Raw genomic sequence first — 19701 nt, 5'->3', positions numbered from 1 at the left:
TTTTATTCTTGTCTTGAAGTACAGTAGCACATGATTTTCACATCTGGAAGATCCAAATGGCCAAAGCAGAATTGGAACTAAGGAGATTAACCTTGCTACAGTGAAACTCCTACCTTTCCTACTCACTGGTTAGAATGGAAGATCTTTCAGGGGCAGCTCTTCCTAGGTCGTCTTCATTTCCCTTATCTATTTACTTTTATCCTATAGAGTAATAAACATATTTAGGTAGTATTAAAAACACAATTATTTTAAACTTTTAAAAAATTAAAATGTTGATGAAAAATGTATTGATCCTATATTAGACTATATATAATTAAACAATCTTCAAAACTTAAAATAACTTAAATTCCCTGCTATCTAGTTGACCTATAGAGTAATAAACATATTTAGGTAGTATTAAAAACACAATTATTTTAAACTTTTTAAAAATTAAAATGTTGATGAAAAATGTATTGATCCTATATTAGACTATATATAATTAAACAATCTTTAAAACTTAAAATAACTTAAATTCCCTGCTATCTAGTTGATTCAGACTCATTAAGACTAACTTTTTATGCGAGTGAAATGTCTCGTCTTCTGGTGGTTTCAAACTGCTGACTTTGTGGGTAATAGTCCAACTCATAACAATCACACCACCAGGACTCCTTAAATAATATTACAATTAATAAATCCTCTTTGTATTGTAAGCAAGACCAAGTACCATTACCCACAGAGCTAGTTGGTGCTAGGACAAAGTCGAGAAGCCCAGGTTCATAAGTCTGAGTCTAGTGTTCAGAGGACCACGACAATGAGGTTCAGCTCCTGTAACCGCCTTACCCTGAGTTCTCGGCACAACAGGCCTTTGACCATTTGTTATTTGCCTGGTTTCAGAGTCTTAAACCTTTCCCTGTGAAAGGAGAATAAATGATGTGTCTCGTTTAACTTTCTTCAGACTATTAAGGAGGATTGGAGAATTCATTTTAATACTGGGTGGAGATTAGAGTTGTTTCTTTTTGCAAAATTGTCCTGCCTGACCATTACCCTTTGACCATATCTATATGACACTTCATTGTAGTGCCTTACTTTCATTGTCTCTTGAGCTGCCTTTTGAAATTTTCTGTTTGGCTAGGTTACCTCCTCATTTCTTACACTTACTTTAGAACGCTGCATTCAGGAGCAGGGTTCAGAGTCGGTTCTCATATTCACTTTGATCTTCCCCTCTTTAATGACCATTTGCTTACCTCATATGATGTTCTTGATATCCCAGATCTGCTCATTGATCATTTGTGTTCAGTGTGACACATCTGTTTTTGAGATGGCTTCTAAATTCAGGTGGAATATACTAAAAGGTTTTATTTTGGCTGTTGTGGATTTGTTTTAATTTTCTACATATCAGCAATTGATGATGGTCTGTTTATAGTCAGCTCCTGTCTTGGTTTGGCTGAAGATATTGAGCTTTCTTATCACCTTTTCCCCCAGATGGAGTCAATTGGATTCCTATGTAGTACATCTGTATAGTCACTGTTTCTGTTGTTGAATAAGGTATTTACAAGGATGAAGTTCTTGGCCTTGCAAAATTCTATATGTGATCCCTAGCTTCCTTTCTGTCACAATGTCTTATTTTTAAAGTACTGATCTTTCTCTTTATTTCCAACATTTGCATTCCAGTCACCAGTATTATCATTGCATCTTGATTGTACATTTGATCAATTTCAAACTGAAGAAGGTAGGCAACATTCTTCAATTTCTTAATCATTGGCTTTCGTGATTGGTGCAAAAAATTGACTATTAGTTATATTAATTGTTCTTTGTAGGATTGTAGATACATATAAATCTCAGACTGTTCTCTTGTCACTCCTGGCACAGTAATCCATGTGATTGTCAGGCCAATACCAGTCTACTTCAGTGCCCTGATGCCTAGGATTTTATTCTTTGTAGGTTTCATTTATTTCTGATAACTTAGTTTTTCTAGAACAATACTGCACATATCACACATTCTAATTATTAATGGATATTTGCAACTGTTTTCTTTTAATTTTGAGTAGAGCCCCATCAGCATGTGACGATACTGAAAACTTTGCTCTATCTACATCGTTAAGTTCGAGTTTACTCGAGGATGCAGCTCTTTCCGAGTTGTATTTTGGGTGACTTCCAGCTTGGTGTTTAGTCTGTTATGCACTGGACTGCTAACCAGGAGGTCAGCGGTTCAAATATGCGACTGCTCAGATAGAAAAAGATGAGGCTTTCTGCTCCAGTAAAGATTGATAGCCTCAAAGCCGTTCTCCTCTCTGCTGTGGAGTCACTGTCAGAACTGACTCTATAGTGTGATTTTTGTGTGTTGAGTTGGGATCCAGCACGAGGATCTCAACCTGTAGTACTATGTCAAGGTTCTGCGGTATTCATAAACTTTTCTTTGGCTAACCTCCCAGGAGTAGACTTTCCATTCTTCCTACATGGTCTACTCTCAGTTTGGTTGCTCTGCTATAATAAAGTATTAAGGATTGAGAATTTATATTAAGAATATATATTCTCACTTTATATGGAGAATATATATATTCTTAATCCATATATAATCTAGCGATATCTATTTATCTATGGTTTGAGACATATATTTAGGATTGAGAATTCTTTCTTACTCTAACCAGAGTGATAAATGTTTCTGACATGTAATGCAGTTTTCCATGCAGTAGAGTCATTGAGTCTTAGTATGTTTGCCTTACCAAAATATTGGAAGTTTGAATCTCTTGGAGGAACCTTGGAAGAAATGTCATTCCAATGTATTTCATGAAAGAATCAGCCATTGTAACACATAAAGGATTATCATGAATTGGCTGTAACTGTCTGTAAAAATGGCTTTTTTCTTTTTATACAATAAAGACAACTAGACTCAGGGAAACAACATTGTGACCTGATATTCACATATTTCTAGAGAACCATGTAGAGAGGCCTATTGAACATTGACATAGGCCCTTTGATGGTTCAGTGTTACCTTAGAAACGGGATTAGCACTGGGGCGTTGCATTAGCCTGGGTTGTTTGGAAAAACCAGGGACACTCACCTATGTACAAGAAAGAACTTTATGTCAAGAAGCAACTTTACAGCTAAAAAGTGTCCCAGCCCAGTTTCACTTAAGTTCGTGGGACTGATTACTAGCTGGGCTCTCTTTAGACTCATGTAGCTACAGGTCAGTGATGTTGAAAGGTGAAGCAGGAAGCAGGGATATCACAGGACAGCCAGTGTAGGGTCAGTGGATTCAAGGTAGATGGAAACATGCGAGGACACCGACACAATGGGGCTGTCCCTGAAGGCGAGCAGAGTCCCAGCAAGCTGGAAAGTGACGTGGCAGAGAGAGAAGGAAGCTCCCAGTTTCCTCCCTTATAAAAAGGCCATGCCTCAAGGAATCATCAGCAAATTGTGATCTGATTGCCAGGTTGGATTCAACCCCATCTCCAGACAGGTACTCTCAGGTTGACATAAAATCTGCCACATGTATACACCTACGCTTTACTTACTATATCATCATCCAACACTTTATGTTCATGACAAACATTAAGACATTTATGATTTTACACATTAATGATATGTTTGGCAGTGATGGAGGAGTTATGAGCTGAGAGTAATGCTGACTGTGATGCTTAGGGTTAGGTATCAGCTTTACAGGATCATGCTTCTCAGTGATTTAATAGCTCTGTAAAGATGCAATTTGATAGTTATATCTTGATATGATTTGACAGGTATGGCGTGATGTGATTTTGTAGTATGTTATGTAATTTGACAGTTATATAATGGTTTAGTTATCCACCATTTGTTGCTTCCCGTTTTCAAATATCTCTGATTTTTGCATAATGACATAGTCTTTGGAATCAAACCATATCGATTAGTGAATCGTGGGTATATTATTATTATTTTTAACCTTTTATTGATTTATAAACCATTTTATCGGGGCTCTTACAGCTCTCATAACAGTCCATCCATCCATCGTGCCAAAACCTTTCTTTCTAATTGTTTTGTTTGGGGATCATACAGCTCTTATCACAATCCATATACATATCAGTTGTGTAAAGCACATTTGTACATTCATTGCCCTTCTTATTCTCAAAACATTTGCTCTCCATCTAAGCCCCTGGCATCAGCTCTTTTTTTCCCCTCCCTCCCCACTCCCTCCTCCCTCATGAACACTTGATAATTTACAGATTATTATTTTGTTATATCTTGCACTGTCTGACGTCTCCCTTCCCCACTCATTCTGTTGTCCATCCCCCAGGGAGGAGGTCACATGTAGATCCCTGTAATCCGCTCCCTCTTTCTACCCCACCCTCCCCTCCTCCCTCACAGTATCACCACTCACACTACTGGCTCTGAAGGGATCATCCGCCCTAGATTCCCTGTGTTTCCAGTTCCTATCTGAACCAGTTCCTATCTGGTCTAGCCAGATTTGTAAGGTAGAATTGGGATATGATAGTAAGTGGAGGAAGCATTTACGAACTAGAGGAAAGTTGTATGTTTCATCGTTGCTACACTACACCCTGACTGGCTCGTCTCCTCCCCAAGACCCTTCTGTAAGGGGATGTCCAGTGGTCTATAAATAGGCTTTTGGTCTCCACTTCGCACTCCCTCCCTCATTCACATAGGATTTTTTTCTTCTGATAATGCCTGATACCTGATCCCTTTGATACCTCGTGATCACACAGGCTGGTGTGCTTCTTCCATGTGGACTTTGTTGCTTGAGCTAGATGGCCACTTGTTTACCTTTAAGCCTTTAAGACCCTAGATGCTATATCTTTTGATAGCCGGGCACCGTCAGCTTTCTTCACCACTTTTACTTATTCACTTGCTTTGTCTTCAGCGATTGTGTCAGGGAGGCGAGCATCGCAGAATGCCAGTTTAATAGAACAAGGTATTCTTGAATTGAGGGAGTACTTCGGTGCAGGCCCAATGTCCATCCGCCACCTTAATACTAAACCTATAAATTTATGCACATAGATCTATTTCCCCATCCTCATATATAAATATATTTACATATGTACATGTCTTTATCTAGACCTCTATAAATGCCCTTTGCTTCCTAGCTTTCCCCTCTATTTCATTTGACTTTCCACTTGTGCCACTATCAATTTCAGTCGTCATTTGGGTTTCAGTAATTCCTCTTGGTTACATTACCCTTGATCACACCATACCCAGCCTCCTACTCTCTCCTTACCACTGATTTGGATCACTTGTTGTTCCCTTGTCCCTGAGTTTGTTAATACTACCACCTTTCCCCCCACCTTCCTCTCTCCCATGTGGCCCTGGAACTGTTGGTCCTGTTGTTTTCTTCTCCAGATTGTTCATCCAGCCTATCTTATTTAGACAGACCTGCACAGATAATAACATGCACAAAAACAAGACAGAACAAAACCAAGCAACAATATAAAACAAAACAACCACGACAACAAACCATTGACAAAAACAAAACAAAACAAAACACAACAAGAAAGAAAAGCTTGTAGTTAGTTCAAGGATTTCTTGTTGGCCTTTAGGAGTGTTTTCCGGTCCAGTATGTTGGGGCACCACGCTCTGATCCCCAAATCTACCTTCGGCATTCCCTGGGGACCTCGCTGCTCCGTTCCCTTGCTATTCTGTTGCACCATCTTAGTGTTTTGCCTTGGTGCGACAGGATCAGATCGGGTGCAGTTCCCACACTGTGTCTCTGGTGTTGTCCCTGTAGGGTTATGGGTCAGTGAGGGATGTCGTGGCTCATACTGAAGCCGGCCATATGGTACTCTCTGTGGACTGACTGCTCTGAGTGGGAACATCGTCCTCAAGGACTGGTGGGCTAGGATGTGTTCCATTCTCTCCTCCCAAGTTGTGGGTATATTATTGGCACTTGTTGTACATCATGTTTGCTATCCTTGGTCCTTGTACCATGGGCCATTCTTTTTCTGCTAGGACAAAAGGTTAGTTAAGTTCTTGTTAGAGAGTTTATAGACACACAGTAGGGCTAGTGAGTTTGAGCAAAGTAATTCTTTAAGGCTGTAGTGGGACAGGGAGAAGACATCAGGACTCTGTTAGGAGATTTAATTGGAGCCTATCATCTAGAGCAGTGGTTCTCAACCTCCCTCATGCTGCGACCCTTTCATACAGTTCTTCGTGGTGTGGTGACCCCACCATAAAATTATTTTCATTGCTACTTTATACTGTAATGTTGCTGCTGTTATGAATTGGGCAACCCCTGTGAAAGGGTCCTTTGACCCCCACAGGGGTCACGACCCACAGGTTGAGAACCATTGATCTAGAGATTTTTGATGTCTTGCCTTTGTTTAATCTCTTCTCAGAATTTTACCCAAGCTGAATTAGCCCTCTATGGGAAATAAGGGCCATTTTAATTTCTTAAAAAAAACAGTTTTATTGGGATATAATCCAAATATCATGCTAGCCAAAAGTTCAATGCATAAGAACCTTTTTTTTTGGTGGGAGTTTCTGTGTTTTCTGATGGGGAGGCAGACAAAACCCTAAAATCTGTTCCTGTGGAATGTACCCTGTCTCATATTGACCCTATAGGGCCGAGTATAATTACCTCATAGGGGTTCTTGGGTTGTAAATCTTAATGGAAATAGATCCCCACCTCTTTCTCCCATACAGAGACTGGTGGGTTTGATTAGCCTCTAAATGCTGAACTGCTCTGCTACCAGGGCTCCTTGATAAGAGGCAAGGACCACCAGGATGTCTAATTGGCAGTCCTGTGTTTGATCACATTAAGGGTTCAAGATGCTCTGAAGTACTCTGTGGGTCGTTGAGAGGATTTCGAGCATTCTGGTAGGTAGATAGTAGCCCTAGTGGTCATGGGGTAGGACAGGTGGAAAGTTACGGTGAGTAAACACCCTTTAACTTCAAATACTGTGTCAAGGTTATAATAAGTTTCTGAACTTACTGCTGAGTATTCTGGCTTCTGAATAATAATTTATCAATTGCAAGGCTTTTTAAAGGTTATCAGAGGGGGAATTTGAAGGCACCTTTCCCCTCTCACCATTTATCAGGAACTTCTATTTGGAGAGAGCTTCTAGCAAGGAGGAGGGGACCTGATCTTGATGAAGCCACCTTGGTGATGTGAGCTATTTATAGCTCCTCTAGCAGGAGCATAGTTCATGATAAACAGAAGACACGATATTAAAAAGACATGGTTCCATGTGGGCTTTGTTGCTTCTGGGCTAGATGGCTGCTTGTTTACTTTCAAGCCTTTAAGTCCCCAGACAGTATATCTCTCAATAGCCGGGCACCATCAGCCTTCTTCACCACACTTACTTATGCACACATTTGTCTTCAGCATTTATGTGGGGAAGGTGATCACACAATGATGGTTTTTGTTTGTTGGTGTCTGCTACCTGATCCCTTCAACACCTCGTGTTCACTTAAGCGTGTGTGCTTCTTTTCTGTGGGCTTTGTTGCTTCCGAGTTAGTTGGCCGCTTGTTTGCCTTCAAGCATTTAAGACCCCAGATGCTATATCTTTTTGATAGCTGGGCTCCGTCAGCTTTCTTCACCACGTTTGCTTATGCACACATCTGTCTTTAGCGAGCGGTAGTGGGGAGGAGATGAGTCACTCATGGTTCAGTGTAGCAACAATGAAACTCACAACCTTCCTCTAGTTCTTAAACGCTTCCTCCCCTCCAACTATCATGATCCCAATACTAACTTGCAAACCTAGTTATACCGGAGGATGCACAGTGGTACAGTTGGGATCTGGAAACACAGGGAATCTAGGACAGAAGCCCCTCAGGACCAACGGTGAGAGTGGCGATACTGTGAGGGAAGGGGGTGTAGAAAGGGGGAACTGATCTCGGGGATCTACATATAACCTCCTCTCTGGGGGATGGGCAACAGAAAAGTGGGTGAAGGGAGATGCTGGGCAATGTAAGATAAGATAAAATAATTATTTATAAATTATTAAGGGTTAATGATGGAGGGGAAGAGAGGAGGGAGGGGGAGGGAAAAAGCTATAAGGTGCTTTACTCAATTGATGTATGTATAGATTGTGATAAGAGTTGTATGAGCCCCAATAAAATGATTTATATATAAAAAAGACATGGTTGAAGAAACTATTAGATTTTTATAATTGCATACATCAAGAGAAGTAGTTTTATTTTTCCTAGGACAGGACCTATATATTTATATAATTTAGGAGCCCTGGTGTTATGGCTAATTGCAAGGAGGGCAGTTCAAACCCATCAGCCTGTCGTTTGGAGAAGGATGTTCCTTTACACCCTTGGAAGCCCTATATAGAATCTGTGAGCTGTAATCGACTCAAGGACTGTGGTAGGCATTTAGATATTACAAGCAAGATCTGATTTATTTTTCTTCACATTTTATATGATGAGAATACAGCAATGTTTCTACATTTTTCTAGTTACTTGTCAATTTGATTTGAGTTACTACTTTTCTTAAAGAGATTTTATGTTCTTCTTGAAAGCATAATGTTCCTCCCCCCCCACCCCCAAAGGCATGATGCTCAAGGTAGAGTGAGGTCTGCTAAATTAATAATTAGCAACTGGTTGATTTCTTTTACAGGTGCAGGTTATCATTCTGAATCCAAAGCCAAGGAATATAAACATGTATGCAAACGAGCTTGTCAAAAGGTATGAACAAAATTTATGATCTAAACATTTTTTCTTGTCAAATCATACAGAAAGCAAACAGGAAGCAAACATTTCCCCCAACCTCCCCTGCCATACCCCCAGGTAATTATTAATCCAATTACTATCTCTATAGATTTACCTATCCTGGATTTCATGTATAGAAAAATATTAAAATAACAAACAAAAACTAACAAGAGTTACAAAGCAAAATAGATAAAAACCTCAGTTGAAAAGAAAATATTAAGAGGACCTGATGCAAAGGGCTTAAGTGGAGAGCAAATGCTTTGAAAATGATGAGGGCAAAGAATGTACAGATGTGCTTTACACAATTGATGTATGTATGGATTGTGATAAGGTTGTATGAACCCCTATTAAAATGTTTAAAAAAAAGAAATAAAAGAAAATATTAAAGACTAAAACAAATTTAAATGGATCATATGGGAGATCAAATGATTTCGTGCTAAATTTTCACCTAATGCATCTGCAACGATCCACTTTCAGTGCATTCTGCACGTTAGCAAGGCCATTCTCACCCCTAGTCCATGGTCAGGAGATTCACTGGAGGCTTTAACCATGTGTAGTTCTCCTTCAATTAAAAAAAACCAAACTGAAACACTTTAACAATGGGTTAAAAGGGAGCGCAAAGGGTAAGATGATACATTTTGATCTAACAGTGTCTGACCAAACCAATGTCACTATGCTCTCTGTCTGATAACAGCTATTCATACCCTTCGACGGTCATCTGCGGGGACTCACCGGAGGCCTCATCCATGAGTGTGTTCCAAGGCTTTTGTTGGTGGGGAGATTTTTGATGGCCTTCCTATTTCTCATTTTGTTAGAGATCGGTTCAGGATTTTTACACTCTTCTGAGTCAGTTTGCATGAACTGTGCATTTCTAGGTTTTTGTTAATTTCATCTTGATTGTAGAGTACTGTATTTCTTAGTAATATATATTTTTCCTTTAGATCTTTAGTGGTGTCATCCTTTTCATCTTTAATGCTAATATGTTTCCTTTCCTTTGTCAAGTTTGCCATTTGTTTGTCAATTTTGTTAATCTTTTCAAAAAAAATTTTGTCTTGTTTTTTCCATTGTTTTGTTTTCCAGTTCATTTCTATCTGCTGAAATATTTTTTTCTTTTCTTCTGCTCTAGGAGGGCTTGTGTTCTTGTTCTAGTTTTTGGAAGTGTTTTTTTAAGGTCTTGTTTGAATTTCTACTCTTTTTCATGTGTGCACTGATTACTATAAATTGCCGTCTCATAACTGCTTTTGCTGTGTCCCAAAGATTTTGGTGTGATGTGTTATCATTCTCATTTATTTCAAGGAATTTCTTAATTTCTTGTTTGATCTATTAATTGCCATAGAATTGGTGCCTACTCATGGTGACCCTAGAGCACAGGGTACCCCTGTCGGTTTCTGAGGGTATAACTCTTTATGGGAGTAGAAAATCCTCATTTTTTCTTGTTATTGACTTATTACTCAGTTATTTTTAATACTATAGTCAGTCTCCATGTATTTGTTGTGGTGTTCTTATTCTTTCTATTGTTGATTTCCAGTTTTACTGCATTGTGATCTGAGAAAATGAATTGTAGGATCTTGTAGGAATTGTATTCTTGAATCTGTGGCCTAATAGATGATCTGTTCTGGAATATATACTGTGTGCTCTTGATATGAATGTATGCTGTGTTGACATGGGGTGGAATGCTTTGTGTATGTCTAGGAGGTTGATTGTGTTTAGCTCTTCTGTTTCTTTATCGAGTTTCTTTTCTGATGATCTGTCTTTCCTTGACAGTGGTGTATTGAAGTATCCTACTGTTATTGTCATGCCTTCTAACCCTGTTTTCAGCACTGAGAATTTGATTGCTGTTTTTCAGGGGGAGTCTTTCATTGCGTGTGTGTATGTTTGTGCAGGCTGTATGTTCCTAGGGTGTTGTTTCTTTAATCATTATGTAGTGCCTATTCTTGCCTCGCATTATGTTGTTTAACTTGAAGCCTCTTTTATCAGAGATTAATAATGCCATTCATGCCGTATTATGGTTGCCATTGACTTGGTAGTTTTTTCACCACCTTTTGATTTTTAGTCTGTTATTTGTGTTTGAGTTTAAGATGTGTCTCTTGTAGGCAACATTTAGATGGGTTTGTTTTCTAATTCGGTCTGCTACTCTCTTGATATTCAGTGATTATTGATATATGCTGGTGTGTGGCTGTCATTTTGCTGTGTTTGGCTTTTGGTTTTTTCTTGGCTTTCCTGTTCTGTTTCTGTGCGTCTCTAGCACTGCTTTCACTGTGGTGGTTTCTGGTAGTGGTGTGCTGTGTGGTGCTCTACGGTTTGTCCGCTGCTGCTATTGATTTTCTGTCCAAGTGTGCCAGTTAATATTTTTGTGTGTGTTGCTGGCCTTGGTTTTGCAAATTCCTTTAGTTTTCTTCTTTGTCTGGAAATGCCTTTATTTCTTCCTCATATTTGAGGAATAATTTTGCAGAATATACGATTCTAAATTTGGAGTTCTTTTTCATTCTGAAAGATTATATATATGTTATCTTCTTGAAAGCAGAGTTTTTGCATGTTTAATGATCTCTTATGTTTATTTTCTCACTGCCAGAAAGTTCGAGATATCTCTCCTAGTGGAGTCTCTGGTAGTTGTTGAGGAAATCTCCCTGTGTTTGGTATCTGGTGACCACATCCCCCAATAGAGTCTCAGTCTCTCTCTCTGTGTGTATTTAAAGTTAAAGGTAGTCAAGAAGAAGGTGAGAAGTTCCATAGGGTATATTATAATTATGTTTTCTAGTTTGTGAAATATTTTCAGATACAAGCTTTACTTCTATAGGACTGTAGTCTTAGAAACCTATCTTTGGATGGTATAACATGCCTTCTCAGAGAATGAATATTAAAAAAAATACTTTTAATGAGGAATAATATATCTTAAGTTTTGAGCTTTCTTTTTATTTAAATTAAAGCTTTAATGATTGAATTAGAAACTCTTCAGTTTCAACTCTTAAATTTTGCCAAAATTTATACCTTTGTAGCTTATATTAGAAAATAATATCTACCTTAATATTAAATACATTGTAACATAATGTATGCATCCTTCACAGGATTCTGACAAGCCACTGGCTTTTATAGTTCTTAATAGTAATGTAGGAAGAGATATTAATTAGGCTAAATATAGATATAGTCCACTTTATAAAATAGGACTTGCCAGGATATTTAAATGAAAATGAATTCATATAATTTCTGTGGCTATTTTGTTCTGTGATAAATGAAGTCTTTAAGTTTCCCAGTGTCTTGTTATCTTGTTTTTAATGGTCAGATTTTATTCACTTTCTTAATTAGGATAAGTGAGCTATATGATAAATTAACTTTAATATTGACTTTAATATAAGCAGCTACTTAAAAAATCTACAAAGTTTATATCTTAAAGTTTGGAATAGGACTAAAGATCTTTTCTTTTTTTTTTTTTAAAGTGAATGTCTGCTGCACCTTTGCTAAACGTTTGGAAAATTCGTGGGCATGTGTGCAAAGTTGTGGTTTTACAATGAACAATTCTCCCCTTGATTTCATAGGCAATTGAACAGCTGCAGGCTGGTGCTCTCGCAACAGATGCAGTGACTGCAGCTATTGTGGAACTTGAGGTATTTTTTTCTTATGTTTTATTGACAATATTTCTGAATTGCAACTCTTTCTTCTTATTTGGCATGAAAACTGAATTAACTAACTTGCTACCATTGAGGTTCCACCTCTGAGCCATCCTATATGACAGAGTGGATCTACCCCTGAAGGTTTGAGATTGTAATTCTTTATGGGTGGGGAGTCTCATCCTCCTGAAGAGCAGCTGGTGGTTTCAAACTGCTGACCCTGTGGTTAGCAGCCCGATATGTAACCAACTACGTCATCAGAACTCCTGAAAGTTGTATTGGATCACAATAAATGATATGACCAGTATTTCCCAACAATCATAGCAAAGCAATAATATAGCCAATATGTAAGAATGTTTCACTGGAGGCTTTTCTGATTAATGTAATCATTGTGGGATGCTGGGTTGGCTAGAAAAACAAATGAAGTGACATTCATGTATGTGTAAGAGTTTTATATCAAGAAGTAATTATATATATCAAGGAAGCATCCCAGCCCAGTCCAACTCACCTCCATAGGTCTGATACTTACACGCAGTCCAAAAGTCCCTCTTCAGAGTCACGCAGCCATACCAATGATGCAGAATGCAGGAAGATGGCAGGTTGTGGGTGCAAAGTCCTGTGGATCCAATGGCAGTGGGCGCATCTCCAGGGCTCTGGCCTGTCCCAGAGTGGCTCACCAGCAGGAAGGTGAAGGCAGGGAGAGACAGGAAGTTTCCCAGGGCCCTCCTGATGAGAAGGTCATACCCACAAAGAGTCTCCATCAGGCTGTGACTTGATTGACAAGCTAAACTCCACCCCTACACTTTTATGTATCTTCAAGTTGACATGCAATTATGTAACTACTACAGTCAAATTATGTTTCTACCTTTTTTGTGAAGGTCATCAATGCAAACATTAATAGTGATTGGATAATTCAATTTCTGTAATAATTTCAGGTGGAAAATTCCATAATTAACACCCCTAAAAGTAATGTATATCCTAGTTGTTTTTTAAAAGATTTCATCAGTATAAAAATGTCTAAACTATAAATTTCCTTACAAATCTAACAGTTAGCTATACTGAAACTATGTTTGTGAAGCATATCTTGTCCTCTGAGGTTTTTTGGTTAACTTCAGTTAACTGCAGATACTGAAGAATTGAGTGAAGAGGCTCTGAGATTTGCTGTGTTCATAGTGCTTCAGAGTGAGGCTCTCTCCGTTTTCTTAATCTAGAACCTTCTGATAAGCTTGCCCAAGATCTCTTGAGTCTTTAAGGCTGCTCAAACTTAGTAAAGCTTAATTTATGTCAGTCAGTAAAGAGGATGAAGGAGCCCTGGTGGCATAATGGCTTACGACTCAGGTCGATAAATCTGAGGTCAGCAGTTCAAAACCACTTGCCTAGTAGAAAGATGAGGCTTTCAACTCCTATAAAGGATTACAGTCTCACAAATCCAAGAAACAGTTCTACTCTACCTTATAGGGTCGCCATGAGTCAGAATTGGGTCAATGGCAGTAAGATTGATTTTTGAGTTATTGTAGAGGATTATAGTAAACATAGAGCTCTGATTGAGAAAACTACTTAGAAATCAAAGTAGCTAAGAAATGAAAATAGAATAGTGATGGATTTGGGAGAGTTATGACTAGAATAGACCTCCTAAATTGACTAGATCTTTTTCTTAAGGCACCCAACTCAGCCACCACCTTGTCATTGCCTTTTCCTGTGAAAATTGTCTAGAAGTTTGCAAAGCAGTTATGTCACCCACAGCTAGCTGTTTCTATGTTCTACTGCTTCGTTGTGGAGCTGTGCTTTTGATTGGGTTTTGTAGATTAAAATTTTTCTTTTAAAAAATCATTATATTGGGGGCTTATACAACTCTTATCACAATCCACACATACATCAGTGTGTAAAGCACTTTTGTACATTTGTTACCCTCATCATTCTCAAAACATTTGCTCTCCACGTAAGCCCCTGGCATCAGCTCCTCATTTCCCCCCCTTCCTCCCCGCTCCCCCTCCTTGATTTAAATTTTCTTAATGCCTTCAACTGGGTCTAATGTATACCAATTCTGCTGTAGCTTGGTCCTTAAGGCTTTCACATGGGGATAGGTGAGCCCCTCTCTTACTTTACCAAGCACTGACCAAGTGTACTTGGGCCTGTTACAGACTTTCTGTCTGTTTCTCCTTTTACAGTATGGGGATAATAATATTTTATACTTCATTGGAGTTTTACAAAGATTAAGTAAATATATGTTCATCATTTCGAAAAGCATGTAGCATTTAGTAAGCATCTGTATCCATTAGAAATTAGTAGTATTATGTATGGAGGTGCTTTGGAAATGGTAATGTATGAGATAATTACTTATGATAACTGTTTATGGCAAGTTTTACATGTATAATATTGAAGGTTATTTATACATTGTGAATCAAGGAAGAAAATGATACAAAAATGAAGATTGCTATTCAAACCACCAAATAGTATCTTTACTCAGAGCACATATATAAGGAAGGCTTCATCTAACTTAATCAGTTGTTATTGAAAATGATTCTCCTTTGTGCAATAAGTGATGTCCTGGGATTATTGGCAGATGGAGTCAGTATGGGTCTGGGGAAAGAACATTAATGAGTAGCTGGATCTATGAATACAAAGTTGCATATATGAAGACAAAATCAAGTAAAATGAAAATTTTCATTTTATATTACCTTGAATTTTCTTGAGTCATATACTTATAACATATTCCATTGTATTTTTTCCCCTAAGTGATCAATCTTGCTCTAAGGGGTTAACGTTTTCATATTTTAAAGTAACTAAACATACAGTTTGGAATAATGACCTGATCATGAGTAAATGAGCTTTGTAGTTTTGAATGATGAGCTTGTGGATCAGGTATATGAAGTTTCTTACCAACCCTGCTTCTTTTTTTTGATCACATCATATCTTATAGAATTTTAGGAGTGGGATTTTGACCTGAGTGAGATTAACATACCAATTCCCTCTGTGCCCCTTAATTATTCTCTCATCTTGCATAATTGTGATTCATCACCTTTATGGAGAATGAGGCTTTCTTTTTTAAAAATCATTTTTAATGGGGGCTCATACAACACTTATCACAATCCATACATCCATCCCTTGTGTCAACCAAAGTTGTACATTTGTTGCCATCATCATTCTCAAAATATTTGCTTTCCACTTGAGCCCTTGGTATCAGCTCATTTTTTCCCTTCCTTCCCTACTAACCCCCTCCCTCATGAACCCTTGATAATTTATAAATTATTATTTTATCATATCTTACACTGTCCGATGTCTCCCTTCACCCACTTTTCTGTTGTCCATCCCCCGGGGAAGAGGTTATATGTAGATCCTTGTAATTGGTTCCCCCTTTCTACCCCACCTTCATTCCCCCTCCCAGTGTCGCCACTCTCACCACTGGTCCTGAAGGGATCATCTCCCCTGGATTCCCTGTGTTTCCAGTGCCTATCTGTATCAGTGTACATCCTCTGGTCTAGCCAGATTTGAAAGGTAGAATTGGGATAGAGTGAGGTTTTCAAATGAAACAAACATCAGTTGAAAAAGTACAGTAATAGGCCTTTTGACTCGGAGCAGCACCGTGGCCTTCAGGAAGAACAGTGTCTTACAGAAGCTGGCAAGAAAGGAGCAAGAAGAAAGTGGTTGCTCCATTTGCTTAGAAAGTTTGGCCTGATGTAAAAGAACCAGCCAAGTTCTGTGTAAGGAATATTGTAAAACCCCTGCCCTCAAGTCGATTCTGACTCTAAGTGACCCTGTGGGACAGAGTAAAATGGCCTCCGTGGGTTTCTGAGATTGCAAAGCCTCATCTTTTTCTTGTGGAGTGCTGTTTCCAACTGCTCTCCTTGAGGTTCGCAGTCCAGCAAGTAAACCAGTGCCCAGCAGAGCTCCTTTACTTGGACTCGGTGATTCAGCCTTGATCTGATGGCCTCAAGAGTCGTGCTTTTGAAGGGAGCCTTGCTGATCTACAAAGTGATGAGGTTGCATATGGAACATCGAGACTAATTTCTGAGGACATTCAGGGCAAATCCCGTCAGACCAACTTCCATAGCATGAGCCTTACATGTGACAAACTGTGCTCCAGAGTCAAAAGAATGGAAAACTGTGACTTGAAGTTCATGTTACTATGCATCTATTCAGCAGTGGCTTTACTAAAAAAACAAAATCAAACAAACAAACAAGCCAGTCTGATTTGTAGGTCCTCTTACACTCAGCACCCACAGGTCCACCAAACCGGAAGAAAATGATGCAAAACATCACCCGAGAGGTGCAGACAAATGACTGAACAGACATGGCCGATCAGCGGATTCCAGACAGCATTGGAAAAGACATCGGGAAAGCTCGCCGATCTATTGATCCTCTCTGTGAAGTGTTTTTCGGAAAAGTAATAATGTTGAAGAAGTTCAAGGTTGAATTGGGAAAACTCATGGAACTTCATGATGAAGATAGTGGTTCTGGAAAAGCTGCTGGAGATGAGACAGGTGCTAAAGTGAGCGAGCCAGTGGCCATGAGCCACCCGTCAAAAATCCATTCAAAATTCAGACCTCTAATGGTGAAAAATGAAATCTTACTTGTGGAGACAGACAAATAAACACACAAGAAGAACAGTAATAGGTAGGGACCAAAGATAGATGTAATAAAATTAGAGCCTTCGCTTTAAAAAATAGGGAAACAAACTAACTTAAACTCCCTGCCATCAAGTTGATACCAACTCAGAGTCAGCAGTTCGAAACCACAAGCTACTCTGCGGGAGAAAGAGGAAATGTCCTGCTCCTATAAGAGTTAGTGTCAGAAATCCACAGGGACAGTTCTCTTCTGTCCGTCGGAGTGCTGTGAGTCAGAATTAACTTGATGGGAATGAGTGTGTAATGAGAGTAACCACTTTTCAGTTTGAATTAATCTCTGTTGAGTTGTGAGTAGATGTAGTCATCACACCTTTTCTTCTTGCATTTGGGATATACTTTCTGGCTAAAATGTTGCTTTAAAATTTTCCTGTTCTATTATTTGTGATTGTTAGGGATTATGTCAAGTAGACACTCCTGGGAAGAGTTCAATACATAGTAGTAGTTGGAATATATGTCTTTGTTGAAACTAAGATGGAGATCACCTGATAGAATTTTGCACGACTAATGATTTTTTCCAACACAAATAGCTTTCTTCAAACAGACAAAAGGCAACTATACAAATGAAATTCCCTAGGCGGAATACACAGAAATAAAATGGACTACATCTGTAAGAAGAGACAGCGGAGATGCTCAGCATCAGCAGCTAAAATCAAGCCAGGAGCTGATTGTGGAACAGACAATCAATTGCTCATATGTAAGTTCAGGTTAAAGCTGAAGAAAATTAAAGCAAGTTCAATAGAGCCAACACAGTACCCTGAGTGTACCCCACCTGAATTTTGAGGATATCTCAAAAACAGACTTAACACATCTGAGCAGTAATGACAGAAGATCTGATGATAGGATGAACTGTAGGATGACATCAAGATCAGCATATAAAGAAAAGTAAGACGTCATCAGAAAGAGGAGAGAAAGAAAAGATCGAAGTAGATGTCAGAAGAGTCATTGAAACCTGCTCTTAATCTTAGAAGCAATGGTACATGGAAAAAATGATGGAGTCAGAGCTGAATAGACAATTTCAAAGGACAGCTCATAAGATAAAGTAAAATACTATAATCAAATATACAAGGACCTAGAGTTAGAAAACGAGAATGGAAGAACAAGTTTGGCATTTCTTAACTGAGAGAACTCAAAATATTCAAGGCTTGAGTTGTAATATTGAAAGATTCTGTGGGCAAATATTGAGTGCTGCAGGAAGCATCCAAAGAAGATGGAAAGACCCCACAGTCACTGCGCCAGGAAGAGCTAGTCGACATTTCGCTCCTGCAGAGCAACAACCAGTGGTGCTGAAGGAAGAAGTTCAAGCTTCACTGTAGACTTTAGCCAAAAACAAGGCTCCAGGAGTTGATGGAATGCCCAAAGAAATGTTTCAGCAAGCTGATGAAGCCCTGGAATAAAAAGCTCATCTATGCTAGGAAATTTGGCAGATGGCGACTTGGCCGACTGATCGGACCAGATCCATATTTGTACCCATTCCAAAGAAAGGTGATCCAACAGAATGAGTAAATTATACAATAACAGCATTGATATTCCATACAAGTAAAATTTTGCTGAGGATCCTCCTACAATTGCAACTGTACATTGACAGGGAGCTACCAGAAGTTTATACTGCATTCAGAAGATGATGTGGAACAAGGGATATCATTGCTGATGCCAGATGTATCTTGGCTGAAACAGAGAATATCAGAAAGTTGTTTATCTGTGGTTTATTGACTATGCTAAGGCACTGTGTGGACAAACTATGTAATTTTTAAAAGAATGGGAATTTGTGCTCATGCAGAACTTTTACATAGATCAAGAGGCAGTTGTGGCAACAGAACAATGATATACTGCATGATTTAAAATCAATATAGGTGTGTATCATGGTTGTATCCTTTTATGTGTATTCAGTCTGTGTGCTGAACAAATCATTGGAGAGGCTGCATTCTATGAGGAAGGTTGTGGCATCAGGATTGGAGGAAGGCTTATTAACAACCTGTTATATTGCAGATGATACAACCTTGCTGAATCAAGGAGTACTTGAAGCACTACTGATGAAGATAAAAAATTGCGGACTTCATTATGGATTGCAACTCAATGTAAAAGAAAACCAAAATCCTTACAACTGGGCCACTTAGTAGAATCTTGATAAGTGGATAAAAGATTACATTTGTTAAGAATTTCATCTTGCTTAGATCCATAATCAATGCTCATGGAAAAACAGTCAAAGGACACATTACATTGGGTAAATCTGTTGTACAAGATCTCCTTAGGGTGTTGAAAAGCAAGGATATTACTTAAGGACTGCCCCAGGACATGATATTTTTAATTGCCTCATATGCATATGAAAGTTGGATATTACAGAAGAAAGACCAAAGGATAATATATACATTTGAGTTATGATCACCTTCTATTATAAAATATACTATTTGGATCCACTAAGGAAGTAGAATACATGTGAATTATAATGCTTGCTAAAAATGTTGAAAATACCATGGAGTTCCATGGTTCCAAAAGAACAATCAAATTTGTTTTGGAAGAAGTATTGCTAGAATGCTCCTGAGCGGCAAGGATGGTGGGACTCTGTGTCATGCACTTTGGACATGTCAGGAATGAGTAGTCCCTGGAAGAGTCTTACTGTATCGAGTGGTGTGATTGATTCTGAAGGGGAAATTGGATTTGTTTTGCTCAATGGTGGTAAAGAAGACTATGTCTGGAATCCAGGAGAGTCCTTAGGCCCTCACTTAGTACTGCCATGTGCTGGGATTAAAGTCAATAGTAAAGTTGTTGTTGTTAGTTGCAGCACTCTGAATCTGCTTTGGTCACCATACCAGGCCAAGAACCACGACCAGCCACGGTCCTTGCTGAGGGTAAAGGAA

At 38.7% G+C, this 19701-nt stretch overlaps 1 protein-coding gene across 1 annotated transcript in view; it reads left to right on the top strand.

Moving 5' to 3' along the window:
* TASP1 (taspase 1) overlaps positions 1-19701 on the top strand; it is a 312710-nt gene that overhangs the window by 13188 nt on the left and 279821 nt on the right. Inside the window, exons 3-4 of the mRNA XM_075564008.1 lie at positions 8525-8592; positions 12150-12218. Coding sequence (XP_075420123.1) covers positions 8525-8592; positions 12150-12218 — 137 coding nt within the window. The remainder of the gene's footprint in view (positions 1-8524; positions 8593-12149; positions 12219-19701) is intronic.

The sequence above is a fragment of the Tenrec ecaudatus genome, chromosome 12 (assembly GCF_050624435.1).
Source record: "Tenrec ecaudatus isolate mTenEca1 chromosome 12, mTenEca1.hap1, whole genome shotgun sequence".
Lineage (NCBI taxonomy): Eukaryota > Metazoa > Chordata > Mammalia > Afrosoricida > Tenrecidae > Tenrec > Tenrec ecaudatus.
The sequence above is the reverse complement of the archived record's forward strand: the minus strand, read 5'-3'. Positions and strand labels throughout refer to the sequence as shown.